This window comes from Cupressus sempervirens, chromosome 3, assembly GCF_028749045.1.
Source record: "Cupressus sempervirens isolate cs-2001-9-10 chromosome 3, ASM2874904v1, whole genome shotgun sequence".
In the NCBI taxonomy this organism is placed as follows: Eukaryota; Viridiplantae; Streptophyta; class Pinopsida; order Cupressales; family Cupressaceae; genus Cupressus; species Cupressus sempervirens.
In genome coordinates, this window is record NC_143120.1 from 174,819,126 (window position 1) to 174,842,930 (window position 23,805).

The 23,805-nt window shown below is 36.0% G+C and overlaps 1 protein-coding gene across 4 annotated transcripts in view; it reads left to right on the top strand.

The window, feature by feature from the left end:
• The window catches only part of LOC149565343 (uncharacterized), a 204,844-nt gene that overhangs the window by 33,830 nt on the left and 147,209 nt on the right, over window positions 1–23,805 (top strand). For all 4 annotated transcript variants that reach the window (XM_089818861.1, XM_089818863.1, XM_089818862.1 and 1 more), the window contains exon 3: window positions 8,593–8,666. In XM_089818861.1, the coding sequence (XP_089674987.1) occupies window positions 8,593–8,666 (74 nt within the window). The remainder of the gene's footprint in view (window positions 1–8,592; window positions 8,667–23,805) is intronic.

Sequence of the window (23,805 nt, forward strand, 5' to 3'; positions counted from 1 at the left end):
GCTTCCTCCCTTCCCTATGCTTCGGTGAATGTCTTTATAATCACTATGATGGAAACCCTGATCCTTATGCGTATGCGTATGCACTGCTGTCGTACCTTGCTGTACTGATGCGGAATTCAAACAAGGATCCCCCTGCACGTTTGATGCCAGTTTTATTTACTCTTCTCCTTCCTCGCTTGGTATATGTAATCCATTTCCTCCCTCTTTCCAAAGCCACTCGGTCCTTCCATAAATACCATTGTTTTGCATGCGATCAGACGTGTTCCTTCACGTGATTTATGGCAGTTTATATTATGTAATGTTTCATCGATTTATTAATATACTTGCTGCATATGTATATATGTGTGTTTGAATAGAAGGGTGTTTATAATATAATTATATAAGAGTTAAGAGTATTTGTAGTTAATAATTGATATATTCTTATAAGTATTTTATTAAATTTATATTTAAATGTCTATATGTAAATCTCATCGGTTAGATATGTATACTATATATTATAATGGATGATAATAAGTAAATTCATATATATAATAATAAATTCATATATATTATTATGAATGATAATGAATAATATAAATAATTATGAATGATAATTTATGTTATATAAATAACTTATTATGAATGGTAATTTATACTATTATGAATAATTAAGTAGAGTTATTATGAATAATAATAATTTATATTATTAAAAATAGATCATAGATATTTATTTATATCAATATTATTTCTTATGGAAATAATCGATAATAGTATATGAATTATTATTAAATCCTATCCAATTATAATTATAGGATTCTCTTTAGGAGGGATCATGACATCCTACCTTTAAAAGAATTATCAAAGAATTTATTATTTAATTATTATTAAATACTCTCAAATACGAACATATGTATCAAAAAATAGGGTGACACCAATACATTATAAATTATAATTTAATAATGCCACCTTATCAATACGTACACATGAACATAGATAAGAATATATAATAATAATAACCCTTATTATTTTTCTTTCTTTTCTTTCCCTCCTTTTCTTTCCTCTTTTATCGATTTAAATGGTTTTCAAATGAATTCTTGTAACTGTTGGAAGCCGATGAGCCAAGTTGATCATTATATTAGAGTCTCATGACTGTATTGATTCATTCATCTTTTCCCTCTCTGTTTTTGGTGACTCTCGGCCCTCATCGTTAAAGGAGGAAAATGCATTTACTTCCAGATTTATTTATTTTCATTTCGTTAACCATACTGTCCTCACGACCTCATAACAGCAGCTCTAAAACAAGGATCGGGGTCTTTGTTCTTGCTGTAAGAGAGTTCAGGAGAAGACAGAGAGTCACACAAGGGTTTTTCTGATATGTTTTTAATATTCTTTCACTTGCTATGTCTGTAAGAACCATTGAACCATGTTTGTTTTCAATCATACTGCTATGTCGGCTGTGAGCCTTGATTATACAATGGAACCAACTGAACTTTGAACCAATAAATATTTATTTCCATTCCAATTGTGTATTTTTTGTATTATATTCAATACTGAAGCCACCTAATTTTCTTTTCAGTCTGAAATCGAATGATAAAGAGAAGATTTTGGTTCAACTAGTCTGTCTAAAATCTCATTGATAATCTTTGTTTTATTTAGAGTATCAACCATGGAAATGCATTAATAACCTTGAATAAATAACTCTGTTCAGAATTTAATACATTCATTTCTACCATACTGAGATGGTAAATATATCCAACACCTAGGAATTCACCGGCGATAATGCCATTATAGGTGAAGAAGTGTAAAATATGCATAGTGGATATGACTCGTGAGCACCTAGGAATCACCGGCATGGCATCCTGAGAAAGTGAAGAGGTGTAGAGAGTGCACAGAAAAAGAATGGCATTAGATTAAAAAAATAATAAGTTGAAAACTACAATAGTTCGTGCATGTTCCAATTATGTAAAATGTTGTCGAGTCGAGTGGTGGAGATTGGGTTTGTAGATCCAATTTGAAATCCTTGGCCAGGGCAGAAATTAGGCAGATGTGCCAAACATGTGATCTTTGTTGATTGTCTAGACACTTCATTTATTTTGGAGAATAACTGTTGGGACTTCAACCCACCTGATTACTCTGATGGCTGGGCTTATGAACATCTCAAGCCCGCTCTTGAGGTAGGGAGGGCCATTCTATTAATTTAGAATGTGTGGAGATAAGTAATGGTCCGCGGTTGGGAGGTTAAGCCTATGTCAATGCTTTTCCTCTCACCAATGCTGAGGCTTGGACAATGACTTAAAGAAATTCTTTCATTTACACTATGTTTCTTTCACTTCTAACCTCTGAATGAATAGATGGTTATTTTCATTCCAAGATAGAGAAAACATTTACTGTGTTAATAAGCTTTTCAATTGATATAATTAGCCATTACTTTATTTTTTGTTGAATATTCAAAAGTAGTTAAAATGTTAGCAATACTTAAATATCTCTTCTATTTCTTGTAAATATGTAAGATAGATTGAAAAGAGTGTCTTTCAGTTATAATCCGATGGTATAAATCAATGTCATGTGAAATGAATTTAGTTAGTTGTGAAATTAGTTTATTTTGAGATTGTATAATTTGGTTAAGAAAATTCGTATGTTACAATTGTGCTCTAATGGTTAATTTTTTTTCTTTGCTGCTGTTAAGGGATTCAGGGCCTATTCAAAGCTTGTCACTTAATCAAAAGCATAGAATTTATGTGGAAAAACTTGGTAAAATTTACTGGTAAAAAATCATAGGCAAATTTTCTCAATTAAATTTCTCAAGAATTTTCATAGTTATAACAATGTTCTAAACATATGAACAATCATGACTTTGAGTTTCATATAACAACTGAGTTATAGAGTCCAAATTACACACCACTTATTAAATTTAGTAAGCATGTGTCATATGACCACATGTAAATCACTTTGTTGAAATTACTATTTTTGGTAAGTCACCAAAATGACTTACTATTTATCATGGTTACCAGGAGACCCGTCTCCCCCCTAAAAGTGGCGTCTCGGAGACCGAGACGCGTCTCGGAGACTTTTCGCGTCTCCGGAGACCTCAAAAAAGGTTGGAGACTTCATGACGAAGTCTCCTGAAGTCTCCCCGTCTCCTAATCCAAAAAGTGAAGTCTCCCCGAAGTCTCCTGATAAAATATAAATGTAAAATATAATATTAAATAATTTTATATATTTTAGCCCTCATTTAAATGTTTTTAATGCAAAAATCTAAGGTACTATATGAATTCCGTAACAATTGCTTGGTGATGTACGTCACCTACAGGAACACGATACAAGTCTAAGACAACATATTGGAAGCTGTACAGGATTGCAGTAAAGATCCCAAATCACATAAATTTATGCGGCTGAGGAATTAGGGTGCAAAAACTGTTGCTAGTGCATTAGAAGATAGTATTACGTATGTTACAGAAATCTGATATGCAAATGCTTGATAATAGTATTAATCCTCATGAAAAGCAAGCATCTATTTGCTAATAAAGACTCAGCGATAACAGTGATAGACTAGAGGTTTTATGTATGTTAACATGAATGTATTTGGTCCCATATTTCTGTTTTTTCAAGAGGATATCATGTTTCAGTTTGATGTATAAGTCGTATTTATTATTCGTACTTGTTTATCTGCTGTTGGCAATATCCTAGTACCAATATAGGAATCTTTGTTAGTTGAATCTGTGTAACTGGAAAAAAAACACTATTACAAAATGATTTACTCCCTTTTAAACTAAGCAATCCTAACTCTTAGTTAGAAAATAGAAATCCTAAGTGTGTCTCTATGCATGCATCAATGTTGAATAATTCAATAATTTTCACAAATTTTTTGTAGCAATGCCAATTTGTCAGGTTTTAAAATCTATTTCAGTAATGTACTTCTGTATCTAACCGCTTATTATTATTATATCTTTGACAGTTTGACTCTATGAATCTATTTTAATTTTTAATGTGACAACACTAGTATTATTAATTTATTATTTACTTTAGTCTTTTAGTCTTACGGTATTACTATTTTGAAATTTTGAAATTTTGTATTTACTTTTAGTATTAGACTCTTTAAGTTTAAACTATTAAAAATTTATTTAAAAAAAAAAAAAAAAAAAAAATTGCCGTCTCCAAGTACCCCCGTCTCCTATTTGAAAAATTGCCGTACCGGTACCAGTACCAGTACCGGAGACCTCAAAGTCTCCCCGTCTCCCGGTGACCTTGCTATTTATAGTAAGTCGACTCATACAAACTTTCTAATTATAGTAAGTCTCAACCACAACTAGATGTCTTTTGCAGGTGGTTATTTCTACTTCCTTTTTCGGTACAGGTACATGCAAGAATGAACGTTTCGAGGATACAACCAGTTTAATGGATAATTGCATTTTTTCTTTCCGGATGGAGGTTGATAAGAACTTCGTTTTGATCTTTTAACCAATTTATCAGCCTCTTCTTGCTTTTTTATATATCCTTCTATTTGTGCATTAGACATCCCCTTCCCATCTTTGTTTTTGCACATTTCCAGTCCTTTGCCAGAAGGGCCCATAAAATGAAATTTGACTCGAGAATATGAGCTATTGGACGGTTTTTTACTATCACATACATTGCACTTCCAAATATATGTCCTACCTCTTGAAACCTGTGATATTCTTGTGGCATGCCTCCATAAAGGAGATCCTACATTAATATTTTGAATTTATTTCTCCTTGCCTTCCCATTGAACTTTGACTACCACTGGTGGCCATTCTTGCACAATACAATTAAATTTATTGTTATTATAAGAAATTAAATATATTTAAATCAGAAAAAAAACTATAAACATCAAGCATAAAGGTGAAAAACAAAGATAAAATTATATTAAAATAGATAGCTAAACTTGTTTCTTTATTTCTAAAAAATAATTGCAAAAAACTTTGAAAATTTCTTGCCAAACTTGTAAAAATTTAAAATTCATAAAAATCTCAAAACAGTTCAGTAAAGGACTCAAGAATGGGATCAAATGCTTATCATAGAAGCTTGATCTCCTTTGTGGAAGCTATTTGACACCCTACAAACAATCCTTTTGAAAATAATTGCCTTGCCTTTGAAGTGCCAAAATGGAGACCAAATGAGAAGAGAGCATAGCTGCAAATAAAATGAGATGAAAAAACAATGAATGACCTCTATTAGGGCCATTTTAGGGTTTAGAGCAAAAAAATGGTAAAATAATGTTATTAAACACATGTTAAAAGCTGTTTTAAATTGTTTTTTTAATATTAACATTTGCTTGGATGCACGTGGAGGCATGGTAGATGTTGGTAGGAAGCACATCTTGGGCCCATGGATGCCTTGATGCCTAGGATGCATTTCCTGCTAGCATCCACTAGGGCTCCATCTCCTAGTGCATCCACGTCCCATCGCATCTGCCTCCGCATCCGAGGCCTGCACCTACGCCTTCAGTAATTTAGGTAATGTATATATTTAATTTCTATATATTTATATTTAAATTTTCTCTACATTTAAGTAGCAATCCCCTTTGTTGTCCCCAAACTTGGCAAAAATATTGCTGTCCTAGAAACTCATCCCCCCAATCCTTATTGGCCCTGTCTTAGAAACTTGGGGTTTGATAAATTGAGTTTGCTGACCACGTAAAGAAGGAACATGACATATGCCCATCTCACACTAAAGGGATATACTTAAGCAACTGAGTTTAACATGACCAATGTACTAGGGGGTGTTTTCTCAATGGAGTTTGAACTTTGAACCTTGGCCTTCACCATGTTAATTGCTTTGCCTCACCACTCAAACAAATCATGGGGACTGTGCCTATAAGCATATTTAACTCATCTTTATAGGTGACATTTATCATCCCTATCACGCTTACAAAGCAATTTGAGCCCTTAGGAAAATTAACAACTACCAAAGCTTATGCAACTTAAATAAATGATTGTTATATAGAAAAATTGGTTCTCACAATGGTATTATAAGCAATAAAGGAAGAGCATTGTTCTGAGAACCAACCCATGCAAGCTCCTCATTGTGGATGATTGGATTGTCAATCTCAATGATCCAATTTGACTATGGATCAACCTCCTCTAATTGATGGGAGATAAGTCAATGCCCAAGATTTGTTTGTGGTGGAGAAGGTTGAAAGTACACAAGATCATTCAATCTTTGCGTCGACAACTTATTCCAATTCTTGGAGTGTATGTGCTCAAACACACCCCAATTGTGCTCACATCCTCAAGCAGTATATGGTTGGCCCAAGACACAAGCTGTGATTCTTCAAAGATTTGGCATCTTAGCACCAAACCTTTTCCACCATGCATCTGAAATTAGAAGAAATAGACATTAATCCTATTGCGTAACTTTGAGTTTCACTTTTAATATTAAGTTATTAACTTATTAATGTAAAAGAAAGAAATATTTTAACTTTCATGCTTAAATTATACCTTTAAAAGATATTTACCTGGTTGCAATGTTGTTTGAGTGGCCTTGCATATAACTTGTGCAAATTAATAGTTGCAAGACAGATCTTACCTAGGACGATCAGCTCTGCATTACATCATCTCTATTTTCTTTGCACTTGTTGTATTTGCAGTCCTGTGTTCTGATAAGACTCACTTGTTATGGAGACGTTAGAATTTATATCCTTAATATGTTCATGTGTATGTTGCTCACTACTTATGTGGCCCAGTTTCTCTTCGTCAACTTATTATGTTCATATTGCTTCTTATTATATGCTGACTTGGTGTCTGTATCATATGGTCGCTCATATTCATCGTTGACATCAAAACATCACTGTCGGCTACTGTCTTTGGTATTATGGCATATTATTAATATATTTTGATGCTCTTGTCAATTTCTTCCTCTTCGTTGCATTTCCTGTTCAAGTTCTTTCTCTGTTAGCATACATCTCTTCATTCATGAGGAGTTGTTTCATATTATTATTAACTGGTCATTATTAGCTTGGTTATTGTATCGACTTGGAAGATATATGCACATTTGTTGCAAGTGTTAGAAGATGATTGATTGTTGGTCTGTAATTCAAAGGTTTTTTTTCAGTGAGTGTTGTTCATCATCATCGTTTTAGTAATATATGTCTCTGTAGAGTTCTCTATGGTTATTTTATGTTTTGTGAAAAATTATTTAGTGTTGTGTGTATATTTGAAAGAAAAGGATTTTTCTGTAAGAAATGTATATATAAAAGCACATTTAATATTTTTCTGAGCATCATTATCTCTGGATATAGATATTCTGATTGAATACATAAACTCTAATCAATATATACGATCATTGTGTACTGAAGAAATTGAGAGGAGCTGAGATTTTGTAATGTTGTTTTGAGAATCTTAAGAAAGGATCTACTTTGGGCGGGTTGGGTTGTTTCCCTCATTGATGAGGGTTTTTCCTAGGATATTTTTTGGAGTTCCCTATTTGTCTTATTTATTTGTATTACAGTTGTATCTCTATATTCTTCTGGTTCTAATTTTAAAATGGTATAGGAGCGGGTCTGAGAAATTCGATCTAGAATTATAAGTATCTAAGTTATTTGTGTTATTTGATCTCTTTCAATTGTTCATTTTCATCATGTGAAAATGACGAGTGGTTTGAAAGTTGAAGATAGATTAGACGGCCCTTCAAATTTCTCTTCATGGTTCTTATCGCAGTTGAAGAGAATGACCCTTTTGGATTATGTCAATGCTGATGTTGCGGAGCTATCTGAAGAAGCTGGAAGAATTCAATGGAAAAATAATAAGATTATGGCTAAGAAGATTATGATTGATTCGGTTAAGGATCATTTGATTCTTTTTACTTCTAAACTGGAATTAGCCAAGGAGATATTTAAGACTAAAGGATTTTTTTGAGTTGAATAATACTAGTCGAGCTCTTATTTTGAGACGTCAACTGCTGCATTTGAAAATAGCTAGAGGTGTGTAAGAATTTGTCTAAGGCAAAGAACGAAAATGCCAAGATCTAGAAGCTCAATTGATAGTACAAGAGAGACAAAATGATATGATCCTCAAATGACTTGAATCATAGATGATCAACAATAATAGGTAATAGATGCCCAAAATCAGATCCTTTGATACAATACATGTAGATGTGCCTGAATATATAGGCAATGCAAGATAACTAGGAGTGATGCAAGTGATAAGCATAACAACTGAGCACATGTCCTTCAAAGGTGGATTATCCTCCATTATGCATTATGCATCCGAATTGTAAATTTCTTGTAATGGTAAGCTTGATCCTTATAAATTTCTTTGTGTCACTGAATTATAAATCTCTTGTAATGGTAAGCTTGATCCTTAAAATAACTGCTGCAAATATAATTTCCTAGTCTACAGTTGTTTCCAAGTACTATTTACTTTCTTGTGATCACGAAGAAACTCTTTTTGCAGCTCTTCCAGTATTTGCCTATGAATCCTTCTTATAGTTAACCATGTATTATATAGTCAATTCATCTCTTGTAAAAGTTCTTGTTGGGAAATGTGTAAATATGAGTTTCTTTTCCTAAGGATTACGTGTTTTTCAATCAACAGATGTTTTGCCAATTTAGCTTGCAACCATTGATTTTGATAATAATATTTCAAGCATTTGCAACAGGTTTTTTGTTCCAACTATTCAATATCTGACATCGGTTGGCCATCACAACATATACATTCTCTGTATCTCGACTGGTATGATGCTTTGGACCATTTCAATTTTCTAGAAGGGTTGGTAAAATATTATGAGGCCAGCATTTACCATGTAGCTAATTTGCATATGTTAAAATATAAGTTTTTAATTCTGTGATATAACTCATTTACATTAATACTTTTGTCTGAAATAATTTTTTGAGTATAATGTAAGCTGATAAATAAGATCCATGGTAACATCTTTACAAAACCTGTGCGTAAAAGTATTTAAAATTACATTTTTCTTTAATTTAGTTTTTAAGAGGTGTTTGGCTTTCTAACATAATTGAAAACTTGACCACCAATTTCTCTTTAATTGGGTGAAAGAGCCCAGTTTTCTAGGATTTTCAACAGTAATTTGAGAGTAAGATTTCAAAATAACCTCTTGCAGAATAATTAATAATCAAAAGTTAAAACTATAACAATAAAAGATTTCTATATTAGTTTATGGTATTCATGGAGATTATTTTGAAAGTATTGTCATCAGTAGACCTATTGATAATTAAATGCTATTCTTTTTGATAACAATCCAAACATTATATCCTTGAGTGCTATAATAATTAAGTTCTTATGATTTTTGCTTCTGGATTCGATTGTGTGTGTGTTTTTTTGCATCAACGTTTCGGATCACACTCTGTGATCCATCACCAGGATGAGGGAATTTAAGAACGTAATAGTGAAATGTGCCCAGCATTTTCTCTTTACTTGGGGGAAGGTACCCAGTTTGCTTGGGTTTTTTCAGAGTCGGACTTCAAAATGAACTCTTGAAGAATAATTATAAATGAAGTTACAACAATAGAAAAGTTTTCTATATTGTATATGTTACGCATTAAGATTATTTTGTGCATATCATTATAAATAGACCCCTTGATTATTAAATGCTATTCCTACTGATGACAATCTCTGCTAAGGATTTGAAACTACGCTGATACTGGGATACTGACCATTGCCCTTAAATCCTTGGAATCTTTGACAACAGGGATATTTACAAACTTGTAGTGGAAATCAAGTACAATTTAATTAAGTGTATCAAGTGCTTCTTTCCTTGTTGAGCTTGATTGACAAGTGTGATGATGAATTCTAAGCCCATGCTACAAAATCTCTTCTCTTCAGCTCATTACTGCTATTTTCACACCCTTATCTCCTATACGTGGTGTGAAGAGGTCATCTAGCTCTACCAGATCATGTGATCACTCCAGATCTGTCAGACCCCAGACACAGTCTTCCACATGACCATTGTACATCCACAGTCTTCTCCTTCGGTGGCTGAATTCTTTTTGCCTATAAAGGACTCCTAGTCCTTATTGCTGCCGCTCTCTGTTTCTTTCTTCATCTTCTTGTTTTTGTTGCTGACTTTTTTCTGACACCATTTGGTGGTCCTGTTGTTGACAGATTTCTTGCTGTCATCTTTCAGTCCCATAGACCTTTTGGTGGTCATTTGTTGGACTTTAATATATTTATCTTATCTTATCTTATCTACTATTGGGTTGGTAATGAAATATAGCTCTTAATGTAATGAGCTAAACTGGTCCACACCAACTAGCTGAGGGAATATGTATTTTGGGGTACTTATTAATTGCAGCTTCTCTTATTTCTTGAGATACCAATCCACGAGTATATAGATTTATATAAGCAATTAATTTAAACCTTGACATAGCTGATACCAAAATATGATTGGATGACAAAGACTTGCAGATTATTGCATTAAAACATGAAAATTCCCATGAAACTGATATGCCCAATGTTTTGGATGTATTGCATGAAAGTGGAAAACACTGATATAAATTCCTGAATATACAATAAACAGCGCTTACAAACTTACTGTCAATTTAATAAAACCTGATTGTAGTTTGCCATTATGCCGAATGCTTCGGTCAATGCCAATAATATTTGTATATTTGTAGCTTGAACAGGACCATAGATGATGCCAAATATGTAACAGAGGAACTCCTCACGCAGCTACAGAAGGCATGATCAAGGCAGCAATAACACACGCCAAGAACAGGTGGAGTGGCATTTAGGCATTGGAGGAAGAGGCACCCCAAATTGCAGACTGTAATGGCATTAGAAAGCCAATAAAGTCAGGTGCTGAAATGCTGGAAAGAGTCATGCCCACACAAGGAAAGCTAGGCATCCAGTATGTCAAATCAGTCAACGCCAATGACAGGGTATAAAGGGGTTTAGCTATGAACAATAAAGTGCCCAAAAATTACTGGATCAAACCCGGCCAATTCTCAGATACAAATTAACCAGTAATCAGAAATGCTAACGCCAGGCAGACTGATCTAACAATAATCAGATTAATGAATCACCAAATTTCTTCATGAAAGACTTGTCCTCTCAGCCACAGGAATCATTGTTTGAGAACACTGGATTTTCCAATGGACAATTGCTCCTCAGCCACAGTAGAAACAAAAAGAGGAAGCTCTAGATTCAAACACTCAAATCAAACCCTTATGCCTCAGCAAGGGAATGAAATTCACCAGCTTAGAAAAACCTCACAAGAAACCATAAAAAGAAAATAGATAATCGGATGCCCAATTCTCGTAATTGGAGTCATATTTATAATCTCAATGGTGCAACTTAGCTTCAACTACACACCTTTCACTTAAAAGCCTTTTTGCTTTTATACTTGGGCTAGAAATAAAGGTATTGCTAGTAGGCTAATTGCTTGAATAGCCACACCCCAAATAAGAGATATGAGAGTGAGGAGAGCGTCTCCTTTCAAAGAGATATGGACAGTCTGCCTTTGCTAAAACAATAACAGTGGAGTATGTTGTCGGTCTTGTGACTTATACTGAAAATTGTGTAGAGATTCCTTGTCTACAATTCGGTAGGATCTCTTGACAAGCTGGTGGATTGCAACAGTTTGAGTGCTCAATTGGGAGCAGTTGTTACTGATTGGAAGAAGAGTTTTCCATTTTTGAAGGAAAGGTACAAGAATTTTTTACAATTAAATTTATTGTTTTTCTGTGAACTTTCCTTGGTACAGTTTTTTGCAATTTTGGTAGTGATTGGCCCTTTGCCATTATGGCGAAAAGGGAGAGAAGTTTTGGTGAGGAACAAAAAGATTTCATCTAGGTATATAGCTATTTCTTTTTGTTTTTGCCATCAATGCCAAAGGGGGAGATTGTTAGGCATAACATATTGGTGCTGGCATTGATTGTTACCGATGTCAAAACATCCATATGGATACTTTGTTTGTATTGGTTGTTATGTGCCATGTTTTGGTATGGGTCACTTGGATGGGTGACAACATAGTCATCCTAGCACAAGTATTTCTTAGAATGACGACATCCTAGTGCAGTTTCTTGATCCGGTCTTTTCGGTCATCAACAGGAATATATCTGACAAAGAACATTTCCTGTTGCTGGTGAACTAGTGTACTTGACTCTTCTGGTCTTGTTGACCTATACACATATTGGCTCTTGGATGATTGATTGGACTTTCTTATTTGATCAACAATTTTTATCTTGGTGAATGGCCACAGTTGTTCCTGGTTTTTGGTTTCATTAGTGTGATACTTGAGGCCATGGGTTTAACCAATGATCATATGGTTTCCATCTTTTGGTCTTGGTTGTGGCATTCCTGCTGTGTCGACAATTGTGCTATATCTTATGTGTGACCTATTTCGCAATAATGTGATGTGGTGACAAATCTCCCAGATTTAGGTTAGATGCTTGTAATTAAATGTAACAATTGAATTTCAGCCAACACAAGTAATCTTGAATACTAGCATAAATAAAGAAGACCTTTCTTTATTCAAGAGTGTGTGTGAATGTATGCACTTGTGACTATGCATATTGATGAGCAGGGTATGATGCTTACGAGTTGCATGTGTTGATTTTCTAATGAAAATGCCAACTACTTGACAAGTTGATCGGGGAGGTGTAGATAGTTCTTAACTAGAATTTGCAGCTGTTTCAGTTTATCGGCAAGGAGCCTTTGTATCGGTAGTGAGCCTTTCTATGTTTGGGGTGTGGCTATTCAGGCAATTAGCCTACTAGGGGAATATAACTTGAAATTGTTTTGAAGCCTAATCACTTGACAAGCGAAGAGGAGGCCTTTTAACTAAGTTTCATGAATCTTTGCAAAGTTCCAAATCCTGCACAAATGAGTCACTTAAGAAACCAACTAGATGTCTTACTTGTCATTGACTCTATTAATAAAGTTGATCAAATTACTAACTCATGATTGGTAACATGTTTTAAAAAGGTGGCAGTGTGTTCAAAATAGTGGTGACATGTTACAGAAATTGTCATTGGCAACTTTCAAAAGTTATTAAAGAGATTACAACATCCAATAGATAAGTGCAAGGTGGCAATTAATTTCAAAGGGAGAAATCTATGTCAAGGAAAAATGGTTGGAGTAACTATCTCACCATATCTACTTTATACACTAAGTAGTTCTGTTCTTTATAACTGAATCTGATAAGAAGTCACCTCATGAGAGTCAACTATTGTGCTCGTATTGTTGGATGCTATAACTACAAATGCTGTAGTGCCTACCCTTGTTCACATCTTTTCTAGACTTATTGTTATCAGACTATGTAGACTAGTTTTATGTTGATGGTTTAACGGTGTTGTTTTGACACTATCAGATATTATGATAAGGATTCAGCTGATATATGATGAGATCATTTAGACTTTACATTTCATGTATGTATGATGATCATTACATCGTTTTCAGTTATTAATGATGATTAGTTAGATGGTTTATTATCTCATGTGTTTATTATGGTTACTTACCCCATACTTGCATGTGTATGGTGTGCGTGTTTTCTTATTGTATGGCGTTTCTGATGTGGTTAAGGAAGGGAGTCGTAGTCACCTGCTTAGTCAGGATCTACACGATGCACCACTTTCTGCCATTGTCTGTTTAGCTTAGCATTATATATTGTATGTACATGCATGGTTTTTTTGCAGGTTGCAGGTACCGAGTATCGACTTCCCTGAATTGCCAGGATGAACGTACCTTATTATACTATCTCAATGATAAGAGAAGGGAGATAAATTCTCAAGTCCAAATCCCAAACGAGATAAATTCTCAAGTCCAAATCCCAAACCTAAAAACCATTTGTCCTAGTGAGTTAGGACAAGTATCAAAGTTGAATACCCACCGAATGTGTCGGATGACATATTTCATGATTTTTAACTCTTTAGATTTATTTTGTATGATTTGTTCTATGATGGGTTTTCATATTTTATCTTGGAGGTCTATGGTGAATTTTCCATTAATTAAGTCTTAATAAATAGATTTAATTAATAAATTATTTATTTGAGAAGATTAATAAAATATCATGATCTTTGATATTTTGATTGTAATGTGAATTATTGAGAAAAAGGAATTAAATAAAAAAAAATTAGAAATTAAAATTAATAATAATTATAAAATAATAATAAAGTAATCAATAAAATAATAATAATAAAAGTTATAAAAGATTAAAATAAAAGTTATAAAATTTAAATAGAAATTATTGGAGTTATAAGCTTGCATGGGAATTAACATGTGTCAACAACACGGGGGTTAGTGCATCAATTAAGCACAAGGTGTCTACAATTTTATGACTCATCAAAAAGAATTGGAAAAGACCCATGCTTAGTTGGTGACACCTTTCAGCGGTTTCAAGAAGCATTCCAAAGGTTTCTTGAGAGCTCTTTGTATTCAGGCATTTATAGAAGCTTAGGGAGAGGGTGGAGAGCAATTGGAGTATTGGAGGGCTCAAGAACTCTGAAGAAAGGAGCTTGCTCTGTGGGTTTTCTAAGGAAGAGCGAATTAGCATCAGAATCCGTGTAGATTCTTGTGCTTTTACTTATGCTATTTCCGCATCATGCATTTCTGTCTTCATCGTGTCTGTTATGTGTCTGAAACTTCTCTATGATTGAATCTGTAATTTGAAATTGGAATCTAGATATGCTATTTGGTTGAGAAGAAAACAATAGAAAAACTCTAGATCCAATTAAGGAGAAATAATTAGATATGAACCGGATTTGGGTTCGAATTTATATTAAATTAGAAAGACAAAATTTGGAATTAAAATAGAAATTTTATGGTGAAAATTCGAATGATTAGATGTAATCTTTCTATCAATTATATTTTTAGATGCGTATGTATAAACCCTTTTATGGTTAAATTTAGAGAGCAATTATTTTAAGAGGAAATTTTTAATTCATCACAAACTGCCCTGTCGCTGCCCCTTGGATAGACCCGAACTCAATCATTCATAACTTTTTATTGTGATCGAATTTATTCGATCGCTCTAGTCAGAATTGGCGCGACTTGGCACTCTCCAACATATTTCAATTTCAGCCCGATCCAACGGTTCATTAGGGAGATATGGCCGTCGTACTGAGACTGTTTTGTTCAAGGACAAATATTTGTCCATTTCCCATAACCAAGAGTTCTTTATGCTAAAAGTTCACAACAAAAAAATAATATACCAAAGCATGGAATGGATTAAAGATATTATTGCAAACCTCCCTTATTAGAATCTTATTAATATGCATTAGTTTTATATAGTTTATTATCTAATCTAATTAAATCAAATTTAATTAAGATTAGTTAATAGTAGAAGAAGTGTAATTAATTATTAGTCAATCTAAGTAAATGGATTTTTAAATGAGAGAAAATTAAAAGAAAAGAGATTTTAATATAGTGGAATTTTTATAATGTATATTGAATACTATTTAATATATATTAAACAATTTTAGAGTTGTTTAATGAAGATGATAATGTTAAGAATTTGGAGATTATTCATGTTAAAATCTACAATGAGTCTTATTGGTTTGGTGATAGGGATCTTTTTCAAACAATGTTTATATAGACAAAATATTATTAGTACAATTAGCAAATGGAGTCTAGTAGTTTTGAGGAGAAACTTTTATCTATCAAACAAATACATGGGTTAGGTGTAATGTCCCCTTTCTAGCATTCATAGCATGATGTTGTCGTTAGCCTATTTCCCCATAGTCCCGTAGGCTAACTAGGACATTAAAGGGGCTTAGAGGCCATTTGGCCTAGACAGTTTCAGTTGCAGGTCTTTCTGAAGGGTTCTGAGGCAACTTTGGGCATACTTACTATTTATAGTAAGTCATCTTGGACATGGCCGGACATTCAGTCACAGTGGTATGTCGATGGTAATTGTTTAAAATCGACAGGAAAACTTATTTATCATTGATAAGATTTGTTATGCATTGATAAAGCCATTTTATAAAGTTAAATTTAAATATTTAACTTTATTAATGCATTGACTATAGTTTGTGGGAAATATTTAAATTAAAAGAGTTCCCTTTATTTTTATAACACATTGGAGACATAAGGTACATAAAGGGAGTTATGTTTTATCCCACATTGAGAAAACGAAGGATTGAGCTCTTGTGAGAACACTATAAAAGAAATGGAAGAGCTTTTTTTTGTATGCTTGGATGAAGATTAATGTTATGTTGCTGGATATCTGATTATCGGGCTTGGAGGACGGAATCCCTCTTTGCTAGCATTCTCTTCGCTGTTGGAAGACACAGTCAGGAGGATCAAGGGTGTTTTCACGTCAGGAAACACACTGGATTTCATTTGGGGCGTTTGCATAAAGAAATTTACAAGGGTTTGAGGTGCAGATCTGAAGTTAGTTATTGCTATAGTGCCGCATGAACAGTATTTTGCTACAGTCGGCATGAACAACATTTTGCTACAGTATGGCGTGAACAGTGTTGGTATCAAGTTTACTTGTTTTTCCCGCTGATTAGAAGTTTGGAGGGCTGGCCGACTACATCTGCAAAATACTACGGCAACTAATTCCAGGTTTCTTCTGTCAAATTTTGATATTTTGCATAATAATTGTTGAATACAAGTCTGAATAGTTGTTGCAGCCTTTAAGGCAGCTGTAAGTGCACATCTACATTTAAAAATCACCCTTTATTAGAAGATTGAAAGAGTTTCCAGATTTTTCATATACTATTGAATGTGTGCCGAGTGTTTGTGAAAATGTTATGATGTGTATTATGCATTTTAATGTCACTTCATAGTTGTTCGTAAATCTACTCATTGGAAAGCAATTTATTGAGGAAATCAGCTTTATGAGTTTGCATACAAAGTGTTTGACAATATTCCTTAAGTTAAATTTCTACAAGTCAAAGTTCAAATCAGGGGAGGATATTACAGTGGTATCAGAGCTATAAGTCCTGCCATCCTGTGGAGGTCTTATAGGAAATTTGGAACTGGCCGATAGAAGGGAAAGTGTTTGATGAAATGTCAAAACACTAAAATCAGAGCATTTATGTTTGAGCATGCGACAGGGGCCTTATAATTTCCGCAATACCAGAGCAAGACAAAATAGGAGTTCAGACCTGCAAAGCAAACAGTCTAGTTCATCTGTACAGGGGGGTATATAATCCAATCATACAGACACAGCGGAGGTATTCTTTGATCAAGACAGCAATATGGGTGACCGAGATGACAGGAATACAAGATTAGGTGGAGGCGGGAATGCCGGTCCAGAGCCTGGAGAGGAAAGATTCTTACAGTTATTAGAGACCTTGGTACAGGGTCAGCGAGTAGCAGAACAAAGGGCACAGGAACAGAATTAGAGATTGGATCTTATGATGCAGATGGTGGCTCGTCAAATGGGGTTGAATGCTAACATGGGTGGAGGAAATAATCAGAATGGTAACAATCAGAATGGAAATGGTCAGGATGGGACACATAATGGAGATGAACAAGTTGGGAACAATTTCGGTCATGCACCCTAGCGAGCTAGGACAGTGAGTTCAAGGCCCATGATTCCTACATTTCCTCCTAGAGCTCCAGAGCAGCTCGTACCAGAGCCCCAGATTACTGATATACAGGACCAATTGAGGAGAGATTGAGAAGCCGGAGGGCCAAATTTTACTGCTGCAATTACCTTTAGGGAGTATATGGATGTGCGGATGAAACATATGCCACGTGGACATGACAGGAACCAGAGCTATGAGCTACGGAAGAAAGTAGGGAGACTTGAGTTACCATATTATGATGGCTCAGGAAAGTCTACAGCAAGAGCTTGGGTTCAAAAGCTTGACACATACTTTCAATTGAACCCTATGCCCGAGGAAGAAGCTATTAAGTACGCAACAATTCATCTGGATGGGTTAGCACACGAGTGGTGGCATCATGGTATGGTCACTATGGGACATGCACACATTACCTCATATGTGGAGTTTACAGAGAGGCCGATTGAACGTTTTGATAGGAAGGATCCAGAACTCCATTTCAAGGAGTTAGCTTAGCTTAAACAGTGGGGCTCATTGGAAACATACATTTCAGAGTTTCAGAAACTTGCAGTGTTAGTAACAGATGTATCTGAACGGAGGATACTAGTTCTATTTATGGATGGGTTAGCTGATCCGTTGAGAGGGTGGATTAAAGCTCTCAACCCTCCCACTTTGCAGGAAGCCATTAAGAAAGCTCGTGACATGGATTCCTCTTCATCTTCAAAAAATAAATTCCAGGCAAAGAGTTTCCCTTCAAGGAAAGATAAGGACATGAAACCTTTTCATAAAGAGGTTCAACCAGCTAAGGAGGAAAGTAAGAGATTGGACAATGAGACACTTAATGATCTCAGGAAGAAGAAGCTTTGTTTTTATTGCAGGGAGCCTTGGGATTTGTCACATAAGTGTCCACTGAAAGCAAAAGCTAAGCAGATGGAGTACTTTTCAGCCGAAGAGTCAGTAGATGGAGATTCAGAGCAGTCATCCGAATCAGATGGAGATGATGATAGTTCTTCACAGGAGGAAGCACGCGGTGATAGCACGATAGCTCAGTTGTCAAGTATATAGGAGGCCGTCACTTTCAGAGTTAGGGAAACCTTGGATGGACAGAGAGTTGTGGCACTCATTGATACAGGGGCGACACATAACTTCATTGATGAGAAGTTTGTGACACGCAGAGGGCTACATACAGAGGAGCATAGGGGATTTAAGGTGATGGTTGCCGATGGCTTCAAAATTGAATGTACCAAGAAAATCTCCAACTTGCAGCTTCGTTTGGGAGATTATGACATGACAGGAGATTTCTTTGTGGTCAACATTGGTGATCAGGATATGGTGCTTGGGATGAACTGGATGAAGTCTCTGGTAGAGTTTACATTTAACCTTGAGAAAATGGAAATGAGGTTTGAGGCAAATGGTAAGAAGATAGTGCTCAGAGGTTTGTCAGATGGGAGACTTCGAGTGGTGTCACTCAAGCGGATGCAGAGTTTCTTTAGACATGATCAAGTGTAGTGGGCAGCAGAGTTTAGAGTAATGCCTGAGATGACAGCGCAGCATAAACAAGAGTATCCACCTGATGTACAAAAAATAATAACCAAACATACTAAGGTGTTTGGTAAGATACCTCCAGGGAGACCCCCGGATAGGGGAATCGAGCATGTTATTGAATTAGAGGAAGGGGCTAAGCCAGTTATCATCACACCTTACCGCCATCCGAAGAGATGTAAGGATGAAATAGAAAAGGCAATTAAGGAGTTGATTGACATGGGGCACATATGGCCAAGCAAAAGTCCTTTCGCTTCTTCAGTAGTATTGGTGAAGAAGAAGGATGGTACAATGAGGATGTGCATTGATTATAGGGAGCTAAACAAGAAGAAAATCAAGAACCGATACCCTATCCCGCGCATCGATGAGCTTATTGATGAATTGCATGGTGCGTGCTACTTCTCCAAGATTGATTTGAGATCCGGCTACCATCGGATACGGGTTAGAGAGGTGGATGTGGAGAAGACAGCTTTTAGATGCCACTATGGACATTTTGAGTTCTTAGTCATGCCCTTTGGGTTGACAAATGCCCCTGCCACTTTCCAGTCCTGTATGAAGAGAGTGTTCAGAGATCAGTTGAGGAAGTTTGTGTTGATATTTTTTGATGATATACTGATATACAGCCGTACTTGGGAGGAACATTTGAAGCATATTGATACAGTGCTCAGTATTCTAAAGAGGGAGTCATTATATGCCAAGATGAGTAAATGTGAGTTTGGGATGACAGAGTTGCTCTATCTAGGGCATATTATTAGTGCAAGAAGTGTTCGGGTTGACCCAGACAAGATCAGGGCCATTCTGGATTGGCCACCACCGAGGAACACTTCACAACTCAAGGGATTTCTCGGGCTTTGTGGGTTCTACCGCAGATTTGTGAAGGGATTTTCACAGATAGCAGCACCACTTACAGATTTGACACGGAAAGATAGTTTCAAGTGGTCAGAGAGGGCTCAGGATTGTTTTGACAGGTTTAAGGAGCTGATGAGTACATGTCCTGTTTTAGCCATTCTAGATTTCACCAGGCCCTTTGAGCTGCAGTGTGATGCCTCGGGAGAGGGCATAGGAGTTGTTCTCATGCAAGACAAACATCCCATCGCATATGAGAGTAGAAAATTACGAGGTGTGGAGACAACCTACAACATCTACGACAAAGAGATGCTAGCAATTATGCACGCGCTAGCTAAGTTCAGGCAGTACTTAGTGGGAAGCCGGTTCACAATAAAAATAGATCATAATAGCTTGAAACATTTCCTTGGATAGAAGGACCTTAATGACAGGCAACAGAAATGGGTGAGTAAATTACAAGCCTATGATTTCGACATAGCCTATGTCAAAGGGAAGAAAAATATTGTTGCAGATGCTTTATCTAGAAGGCCTCATTTGCTTGCTGTTGGGTTAGTCATGGATGATTGGAGAGAGATGATCTTGGTAGAATATGCTAAGGATAGTTGGGCATCTAGCATTATTGAGGGAGCTATTCAAGATAGTCGATACACTATCGTAAATGATCTGATCATCTACAAGGAAAGGATTTATTTAGTACCCGGGTCTGCTATGAAGCAGAAGATTTTGAGGGCATTTCATGATTCACCAATGACAGGACATCCCGGATTCTTTAAGACATATCGGCAGGTGAGAGAGCGCTTCACTTGGAAAGGACTCAAATCAAAGTGCTTCAGTTTGTTAGGGAATGCCCTGTGTGTCAGCAGAACAAACAGGAACATTCTTTTCCGGGTGGTTTACTACAGCCCCTACCCATACCAGAGAAGAAGTGGGATAGCATTTCCATGGATTTTATCACAGGCCTCTCCAAGGCACAGGGTCGGGATTGTATCTTTGTCGTGGTAGATAGATTGACGAAATTTGCACATTTCTTTGCAATTTCGTCTACATATTCAGCAGCACAAACAGCAGGACTATTTTTTCAAGAGGTATTCAGACTACATGGGATACCACGGAGCATAGTCAGTGACAGAGACAACAAATTTATGAGCCACTTTTGGCAGGAGTTGTTCAGGTTATGTGGAACAGAGCTCACTCCGAGTACCAGCTACCACCCCCAAACTGATGGGCAGACAGAGATAGTGAACAAATGGGTTGAGGGGTACCTTCGAAACTACATTGCAGGAGAGCAGAAGGCTTGGGTGAAGTGGCTACATCTAGGGGAGTACTGCTATAATACCTCTTTCCATATGTCAATTCAAATGTCCCCTTTTATGGCACTGTCCGGGTATGATGCTCCTAATTTTTTGGATTTGTTATTTGGGGATAGCAGGGTGCCTAAGGCCAAGGATACTTTGCAGGAGTGTCAGGACATTATGCGATCCTTGAAGGAAAATTTGCAAAAAGCACAAAATCAGCAGAAGCAATACGCTGATCAGCACAGGGTTGAGAGGTCTTTTGAGGTGGGAGATATGGTGTACCTCATGTTACAGCCGTATAAACAGTCCTCTCTCAAGAAGAGTGGAGCAGAGAAATTGAAACCACGCTACTATGGACCGTTCAAAGTAATCAGGAGAGTGGGCGAAGTAGCTTATGAGTTGGAGTTGCCTGCAGACAGTAAAGTGCATAATGTGTTCCATGTGTCACGCCTTAAGAAGGCATTGGGTCACAATGTGGTGCCTTCAGTAGTATTGCCACCTCTTGATGATGAGGGAAAGCTTATCTTGGTTCCCGAGGCCATACTTGACTTCAGGGAGAGGGTGCTTCGCAGGAGGACTATCAGAGAGTATCTAGTGAAGTGGAGGAACCTACCTATCGAGGATGCTACTTGGGAAAATGAGCAGATATTACAGCATCCAGAGCTGAAATTGCTTGAGGACAAGCAATTTTGGGAAGGGCGGACTGTAATGTCCCCTTTCTAGCATTCATAGCATGATGTTGTCGTTAGCCTATTTCCCCACAGTCCCGTAGGCTAACTAAGACATTAAAGGGGCTTAGAGGCCATTTGGCCTAGACAGTTTTAGTTGCAGGTCTTTTTGAGGGGTTTTGAGGCAACTTTGGGCATACTTACTATTTATAGTAAGTCATCTTGGACATGGCCGGACATTCAGTCACAGTGGTATGTCGATGGTAATTGTTTAAAATCGACAGGAAAACTTATTTATCATTGATAAGATTTGTTATGCATTGATAAAGCCATTTTATAAAGTTAAATTTAAATATTTAACTTTATTAATGCATTGACTATAGTTTGTGGGAAATATTTAAATTAAAAGAGTTCCCTTTATTTTTATAACACATTGGAGATATAAGGTACATAAAGGGAGTTATGTTTTATCCCACATTGAGAAAACGAAGGATTGAGCTCTTGTGAGAACACTATAAAAGAAATGGAAGAGCTTTTTTTTGTATGCTTGGATGAAGATTAATGTTATGTTGCTGGATATTTGATTATCGGGCTTGGAGGACGGAATTCCTCTTTGTTAGCATTCTCTTCGCTGTTGGAAGACACAGTCAGGAGGATCAAGGGTGTTTTCACTTCAGTAAACACACTGGGTTTCATTTGGGGCGTTTGCATAAAGAAATTTACAAGGGTTTGAGGTGCAGATCTGAAGTTAGTTATTGCTATAGTGCCGCATGAACAGTATTTTGCTACAGTCGGCATGAACAGTATTTTGCTACAGTACGGCGTGAACAGTGTTGGTATCAAGTTTACTTGTTTTTCCCGCTGATTAGAAGTTTGGAGGGCTGGCCGACTACATCTGCAAAATACTACGGCAACTAATTCCAGGTTTCTTCTGTCAAATTTTGATATTTTGCATAATAATTGTTGAATACAAGTCTGAATAGTTGTTGCAGCCTTTAAGGCAGCTGTAAGTGCACATTTACATTTAAAAATCACCCTTTATTAGAAGATTGAAAGAGTTTCTAGATTTTTCATATACTATTGAATGTGTGCCAAGTGTTTGTGAAAATGTTATGATGTGTATTATGCATTTTAATGTCACTTCATAGTTGTTCGTAAATCTACTCATTGGAAAGCAATTTATTGAGGAAATCAGCTTTATGAGTTTGCATACAAAGTGTTTGACAATATTCCTTAAGTTAAATTTCTACAAGTCAAAGTTCAAATCAGGGGAGGATATTACATTAGGAAAAACGTGAAATTTCTCCACTTAATATAATTTGGGAATACTTAAATTGAGACTTCTAAATTCAAATTTGAAAACTTAGCAAAACCAAAACATGTGTTTGCATCGTGTATTCTATATGCTTCTTGTTTTTGGTTTTGGGTTAACTAGTGTTGACCAGTCCTAGGTTGTTGCAAGAGGCTCGGAGGTTATGAGATGTGTTGGCATGTTGATCTTATTTGGTCTCGATCTTTATAAGCCCAACCATGGTAATGTGATTGTATGCTCTATGAAATGTTTGTATTTACTGTTTGTATTTGTTCATCAGTCTTCATGTGTGAAGCTGAGATGTATGTGTATGAGACACTTGAGCTAATCATTTTTGAGTTATCGATTAGTTATCCTTGATTATTTTCTAGTCGCCATGATGGGACTGAGATGTGGATTTATTTTTGATGATGTCATGTTGTGACATGTTTGACCCAACCATTTCTGGAGTCTTCGATCAGTATGATTGAGATATATATTTTGGTTATTGAGAACCATTGGATACTTTGATTATCAGTGATACTTTAGTTGCCAATAGAGAGCTGTTGTGTTCATATTTTTCTATGGATGTTTGCTCATGGAGATTTGATGCTTTTATGCATATTTGATGATATTATGGATTATCTTTTGTGATTTTGAGATTTATGAGTCCATGAGCATTAGGGTAGGATATTTGCATGTAATGACGGGAAGTGGCTTGCAATGGGGGCCGGGGCCCTAAGAGGCTGCCAGGGT